Source organism: Dipteris shenzhenensis, chromosome 16 (assembly GCF_047967505.1).
Source record: "Dipteris shenzhenensis isolate YYH24624 ecotype China chromosome 16, Dip_SZ_1.0, whole genome shotgun sequence".
Classification (NCBI taxonomy): domain Eukaryota; kingdom Viridiplantae; phylum Streptophyta; class Polypodiopsida; order Gleicheniales; family Dipteridaceae; genus Dipteris; species Dipteris shenzhenensis.
The window spans coordinates 51,612,889-51,619,850 of record NC_141611.1 but is presented as its reverse complement, the minus strand read 5'-3'; the positions used below and the strand labels follow the sequence as shown (position 1 = coordinate 51,619,850).

Genomic DNA, 6,962 nt, shown 5'->3' with positions numbered 1-6,962 from the left:
AAAAGACAAAAGCCAAACCTAAAACTCATTACAATGGCCTAAACTAATTACCATGGTCAACTTGACCAAATGAACTAACTTCTAAACAATGAACCTGATTAGCAAGTGCAAAGCTGAGGTCCATGACTAAAAACAAGGAAAAAGAGGCAAAAATGGGGATAGGTGTACGTGCTCATTGTTGTTTTTCCAATATTTTTTACCAAACTAGTCAATATCAACAATTTCCTTGCTTTTAGTGGTGGGCCTCTTCCTCTACACCTTGTTTCTTCTCTTATTCATCATCACTGTACATTTTTGGGCTCTACAAGGGTCCTAAGGTATGTATGTGCATAATTTTTGCTAATCAGGTCCAAGTTGCAAATGTTAGTTCTTTCGGTCAAGTTTACCATCTTAAATGTTGCTTAATCTTAGGGGTAGTGATTGTTTGGGGCTTTCTAATGTGTTATTAGGGTTAGTTTTTGTCCTCTTGTAAAGGCCCTAAATGCTATAGGTGCTTAGTGTTAGGATTAGTGGCAATTTAGGTCATTGTAATGAGTTTTAAGTTGTCTCTTTGAGTGACTTTGTCATTTTGTGTGGATTAAGTTTTTGACCTTACATGAGGGTAGTGAATTATATTGTCTTTTAGCTTGTATAACCCCACCTATATTTAATATTATTTAAATGAGGGTATATTATCAAAATCATCAAGTCCCCACTCATATGTAATGGCCCATCCCCTCTTTCACTGCTTTTCTCTCCTCTATTTTCACTCATCACCTTTCCCCATATCCATTCACCTTCATTTGCTTTTTGAGTCTTTCTCTTTCCTTCCAATTGATACCTTTCGTCCCTTTTACAAATTATTGGAAGTATTTATCCAGCTATTTTACACTTATACCTACAATAGCATTTCGAAAGATAGGGCCTTAGTGAGATTCTAACCTTGTTTTCCAACCAATCGCCATCTTCTATTTTATTATTGTCTAATCTTTAACCCATCGCTATCTCCTTGTCTGTTAATATTATTATCCTGCATGTGTTCTTCTTGATCAATCTACTTTTACAACCATGCTGTTAGTAATTATATTCTTCTTACTGGATGGTTGAAGTCCTTTCATAATGTAGTTAATGATAAATAGTAGAAGAAATGGACTCATTATTCGAGACATTTTGCTCTTGTATAATAAGTGGTGTTATATTTTGCATGAACATTCAAATGAATAATTTCCATTTACAACGTGTTAGGGCTTATGAAGTATGTTTGTTTGGATATTGCATGTCTTATATGATTTGAATCATAGATTAAATAAACTAATCATTTAAGATATTTGAATATTTTTGAATTATTAAATCATTCGAGAAGGGGGGATTTTTTTTCCTTTAAAGGGTGGTTTCTCAAATTTGGCCTTCAACAGAAACTAAAGGGTAGCCCTTCAAATATGAGGGCTTCCATCAGGCATTCACAGTAGTACTAGAAAGATCTTATGGTTATCCTTTGGGGGACCACACTCAAGGGGTATTGGTAAGATCCTATGGGGTATAACACTTAAGGAGGGTAAACCCTCCCTCTCTTTCAATCAAGAGAGGTGTTCTTACAACAAGTGTGAGATCAAGATTTGTCTCGAGATTTTGAGACAGCAAAGAGGTCCCCATGGAGAAGCAAGCCAAACCACCCTGAAATTTTTACCAATAGAGTCTATCGGAGATGTGAGCGGGCTAGGTTTGTGGGCAACCTCCATTCTATCCACCCAAAAAAAGTAATGGCAGTGAGAAACCCGTCTTCCATGGGCCTCATTTACGATTTTCGCAAACGGGCAGGCGATAGGTTCCCCTTCATCTAGTCATCTTCCATGGTCCTCGTTTACAGTTTTGCAAACCGACAAGGGGTGGGGGCCCCTTCATCTTGCAGTCGGTGATTTCCACTCTATTTGTGTTGGGGTGAGTGGGTGGGTTAGAGGCCATCCCCATAGACCCTCTACATTGGTTTCTCAAGATGGTCTCGCCATTATTAGGGTCATCCCCATAGCTACCTTCCAAACTAGGAGGACCCTCTTCCGACAACGGTCTAGGGGGTGCCAGCTAATGTGGCCAAGGCTTGGCGAATTGGAGGATTGAACAATGAGGATTGCAAGAATTTGAGAGGGGATAGCTCATCACCACTCGCTAGGAGCTAATTGAGGACTAGGCATATGGGGGAGGAGTCCGCCACCTACCCACGTTTTGACAGCAATCAGGAGAGAGACATACCTATCCACGGTATGGGGAAGGCCTCTTTGGTTTGAAGAACCACCCTTGGATTATGGAAACAGAGAAGAGGGGTGACTATGGTCCTGTTTCCATGCAGGCAGGTGTTGTGTCGGTGCGAGCGATTGAGTGGTAGAACAAGTCCACAGCTTTTTTGTTTTAGAACACACCCACACCACATTCACATACCCGTGGTCCTATCGAGGGGTACCCCGCCATGGATTGGTGGGCAGTGGGTCCATAATTGTGGCACTCACACACACCACACACACAGACACACCCAACCACAAGTTGGTACGACTTCCATGCCCGAGTTGCCAAGACTCAAACCCATGAAGTGAGGGTTGGCAGAGCCGAAGCACTCAAACCACCAGGCCAAAGCCGTGGATGCGTGTTAGTGGGATGCTTGGACCGTTGAGTTTGTCAGATGGCTGTCGAACGTCGACAGCCACCGGAGGCAGGAACGTGGCGGTGGGATGAAGGTGGGCGGAGTTGGCCTGAGAGGGGGGAAGGAACCGAGGTGTATATCGAGGGGTAAGGGGGGATAGGGAAAGTCTTTTTTTGATTCAAAAGGCTTGCAACGGCTCCTCTTCCAAACTCTCTCTAATTTTGCATGTTCCTGTTTATTCTTCTTCTTCTGCTGTTGTTTTTGCAGAGCTCCGGCATCGCCATAGCCATAGCTCCTTGCAAGCTCACCTTTCACTCATGTCTCCCTCTCCCTCCTCCTCCTCTCCTTGCCATTTTCTCAATCTTTGCTCCTCCCTTCCCTATCCCCTCCCTTCTGAATTGCTCCCCTGAGACATGGCTTCTTCGGATTCCACCTCCCTCCTCCCTCCCCATTTGGATAACCAAATCGCTGCCCTCGTCTTCTCCATGATCGGTGAGCCCTCCCCGGATGAGCAGCTCCGGTATCAGCTCCATCTCGCGCACAATTCGTTGCGCGACCTCCATGCGCAGCTGGAGGCCTTGCAGCACAAGTGTCACTGCTTCGAGTATAAGTTTGCCAAGGCTAAGGTTAGCTAGTCCCTACTATTTTTTTATCCATCGCTTGGCAGAGAGTTGCCGGATGCTGAACCGTGCAAGGCGTTGTGCAGGAGGAGGCTGCTTTGAATGCAGGAGCGCTCAGGAGAACCGTTGGAGAGTACGATGCTCTCAAGGCGAAATTCGAACAGCTCTCGAGAGAGTGCGCGCTTTTTCGGAACGACCGAGAGATTTTTGAGGAAGCTGCAGAGGATGCCGAGGAACGGAGAGCAGAGGCAGAGAGACGTGCCGCTGAGGCGGAACAGCGAGCTGATGAGGCAATTCAAAGGCAGAATGCTGCTATACGCTTCGTCGAGGAATTGTTGAGGCTTTCTCCAAGCGGAAAAACTAGTGTAGGCTTCCACTTACTCTCAAATCTCGGTTCAACCGGTTGTGCCAGGCTTGCTTGTTGAAATTTTCTCCATGCATTGAGTGCCATATGTGCCAATTTATTCTACAGATACATACAGCAGCAGAACTGAACGGGAGCCCGACAACGAACATGGTCACAGAGAATACTGATTCGAGGTGCTGTTGGGCGATGATTCATTCCATCTAGGGTAAATTCGGAACCATCTCTTTTTGAAACGACCTGACGTTGTAATCTTCGTCTGTAGGTCTCCACGCCAGACTGGAGCAAACGAGGCACAGGACGATTCCATAGCGGACTATATTTCCCGACGTCTACCAAGTTCGCTTCAGAAAGAGCCAAGGGGAGCAAAGAGGTCTCTGTTTGAAGCATGCAAATCTCCAGAGAAAAACAATTGTATTCTAAGGCGGAGAACTGGCAATTGCGTTGTAGAACGGAGCAAACCTGCGGGAGAAATCTGCAAGGTACTGTCCTAGTAGGTTTTCATGTCACATACTCCCCGTTAGTTATTCATTCTGTGTAATTTATGTGGGTGCACTCTTCTTCAGGTTAGCAGGATTCATTCTTTGAGAGAACGTGAAAAGGAGAACATCGAGTTTATGGAAGCAGAAGCAGGAGTCAACATAGAGTAATCCACTGTCCCTGCCCCACTCCGTTTCGACCTTTAGTATATTATAGCAAGTTCACATACAGCACTCTACCGCTGGTGTGCAAGGGCTCTAAGCGATACCCCTTCTATTGTGTTTAGGCAAGCAGCTCAGTCGGAAAATGCACTGGTCAGACGTTTAGCAGACCTAATAAAAGTTGCTAAGAAGAATCTGGTGAAGGCAGAGGAGGAGGTACAGAAGGAAGGATCCTGTTGTATCCTCTCTTTAAACACTTTGTCCTGCATTGCTCCTACTCTATAAACCTTGTACTTAACTGTACTTTTCTTCTGGCAGGGTGATTTCATTCATGCAAAATACTGTGAGCTTCACAAATTGCTTTTGGACACGCTTCATACGTTTGGCATTCTCCCCGAACTTTGCCACAGAAAGGAGGTGATTTGCATTTTATCCATTTTCATATTTCCTAGCTTGCTTGTCGAGGGTATATGCGACTCTTGACATCTCAAATCCTAATGGCTTTCTAATCTTTTACTTAAGGCAGGTGGCTTGTTCAGAAAAGTCTGAGCCTTTAAACAAAAGAATTGTGCTATGAGCAGCAAGATAGCAATTGCATGTTCCCTGTGAGAACTGTCACCTTGACAGCTACGACCAGGGCTTTTAATTGTCCATATTATACAAGAAAGGTTACCAGGCCATTCAATTTACAGATTTTGTTCTCTGGCCACATATGCCCACATGCGCACATGCACGCACACACACACCCCCCCACACACACATGCATGCGCGCACGCATCCGTCCACCATATGATGAGGAAAATTAATTAGTCTTAACTTTTGTTGATATTGGCTTTTTTAAATCTTAAATTGTCCTATTAGCAGCAAGATTGTGATTGAATTTTCCCTGTGAGATTTGTCACATTGACAGCAACAGCTGGGCCATTCAATTGTCTATATTATACAAGAAAGGTTACCAGGCCATTTTGTGGTAGCATAGAGGACACATATAGTGAAATATTGACAAGGATCAAGCAGCCTTGCCCAAACATTGAATGGATGGATGGTGATGAGGAGGACAACAACGATGCCCACATGCCCATATGCAAGCAACCCCACATGTGATGAAACCTGTCTTAAATCTTGTTGCTATTGGTTTTCAAAGTTTTATGTCGAAGTTCTCTCCATGCCAATAATAATAAAAGAGCACAGTGGGCGCATGTGTGTGCATGGGTACCCTCTCTCCAACCACCAGTCCATTCAGCCTGTCATCTGTCTTCCAGCTGTGTCTCATTGGCCATTACCATGTCTTAAATTGCCCATATGCAAGCAACCCCACATGCCCATATGCAAGCAACCCCACATGTGATGAAACCTGTCTTAAATCTTGTTGCTATTGGTTTTCAAAGTTTTATGTCGAAGTTCTCTCCATGCCAATAATAATAAAAGAGCACAGTGGGCGCATGTGTGTGCATGGGTACCCTCTCTCCAACCACCAGTCCATTCAGCCTGTCATCTGTCTTCCAGCTGTGTCTCATTGGCCATTACCATGTCTTAAATTGCAGGGATGGTGTCAAGGCCTTAGATGTACAATGAGTTCTGCTAGTTTTGAAAGTCTGCCAAGTATGTGTAATAATCCAACAGCTCCCATGTTAGCCAGCTGTACCTGTATTTTTAGTAGCCACCCTTTCAGCCTATACATTAGTAACCACTCCTCCAGCCTATACATAGCCTCTAGGAACTCCCTGATCCATTCTTGCAAGACTCCAGCTGGAAAATTTTCAGCCTGCATGCAATGTAACTGCCCCCTTTCCAGTGGTCCAAAAATTGTATCCCATAAGTCACATTTCTATTATGTTTTTCGTCAGCTCAGCAATTATCCAGTCTACAATCTGGTTCTACCAGGTTTGCAAGTCTTCTAATAAAATTGGGCCATTCAAGGGATCAGAGGATGTCTGCGAGGAAAAACCAGCCATATTGCCAACACCAAGTAGCCTTCAGGGTGAAGCCAGACTACTCTGAACATGCAACCAAATTTTATATTTGCAGGACCTATCAAAATGTGTGAATGCGGCTCCTACAAATGTCATTTCTTGTATGAATATCATCCCACTAGCCATCCAAGGATTTTGTGCCTTCAACAGTGCATAAGCCTCTATAGAAACTTCTGCGAGCGATGGATACTATTATGAATACTATGTTGTATGGACCAATTGTAGACCTCCTGTGTCACTTTGTCTGACCTAGCAGTTATGTCATCATATTTCTTGGCAGTCCTGACACGAATTGCTCAGCCTTGCTGATATGGAGAGCCTTCATTCATCATTTTTAAGTGTGCAGATTGTGACTAAAATGCCTGGTTTTCCAGGCCAACTCTTAATTTGTCTTGCGGGTCTTGTAATGACCAGGAATTACCAAACTGGGCTCCACCATCCTCTCTTAAATGGTGACTGCCACTTGTGCATACCAGCAGGCTTTTCCGTTAAGCATTACTCTTTCAATGTCAATGAACGCTGAGCCTCAACATAGGTGAGGATTTTAGATTTCAATGTGTGCCTCATCCCACTAGCCATCCAAGGATTTTGTGCCTTCAACAGTGCATAAGCCTCTATAGAAACTTCTGCGAGCGATGGATACTACTATGAATACTATGTTGTATGGACCAATTGTAGACCTCCTGTGTCACTTTGTCTGACCTAGCAGTAATGTCATCATATTTCTTGGCAGTCCTGACACGAATTGCTCAG

At 44.1% G+C, this 6,962-nt stretch overlaps 1 protein-coding gene across 3 annotated transcripts; it reads left to right on the top strand.

The window, feature by feature from the left end:
- The first annotated feature begins 2,807 nt into the window (after positions 1-2,807).
- On the top strand, positions 2,808-4,965 carry LOC147893103 (uncharacterized). 3 transcript variants are annotated; one of them, XM_087387718.1, is made up of 8 exons: positions 2,808-3,237; positions 3,318-3,596; positions 3,704-3,771; positions 3,861-4,077; positions 4,162-4,241; positions 4,362-4,452; positions 4,555-4,653; positions 4,759-4,965. In XM_087387718.1, exons 1-8 carry the CDS (start codon positions 3,025-3,027, stop codon positions 4,783-4,785), a joined length of 1,074 nt encoding a protein of 357 aa, XP_087243844.1. In that variant the 5' UTR covers positions 2,808-3,024; the 3' UTR covers positions 4,786-4,965. The 3 variants fall into 3 exon arrangements, with proteins under 3 accessions (XP_087243844.1, XP_087243843.1, XP_087243842.1); XM_087387717.1 differs by having other exon boundaries at positions 4,763-4,964; XM_087387716.1 differs by lacking the exon at positions 4,759-4,965 and having other exon boundaries at positions 4,555-4,732.
- The last annotated feature ends 1,997 nt before the right edge of the window (positions 4,966-6,962 follow it).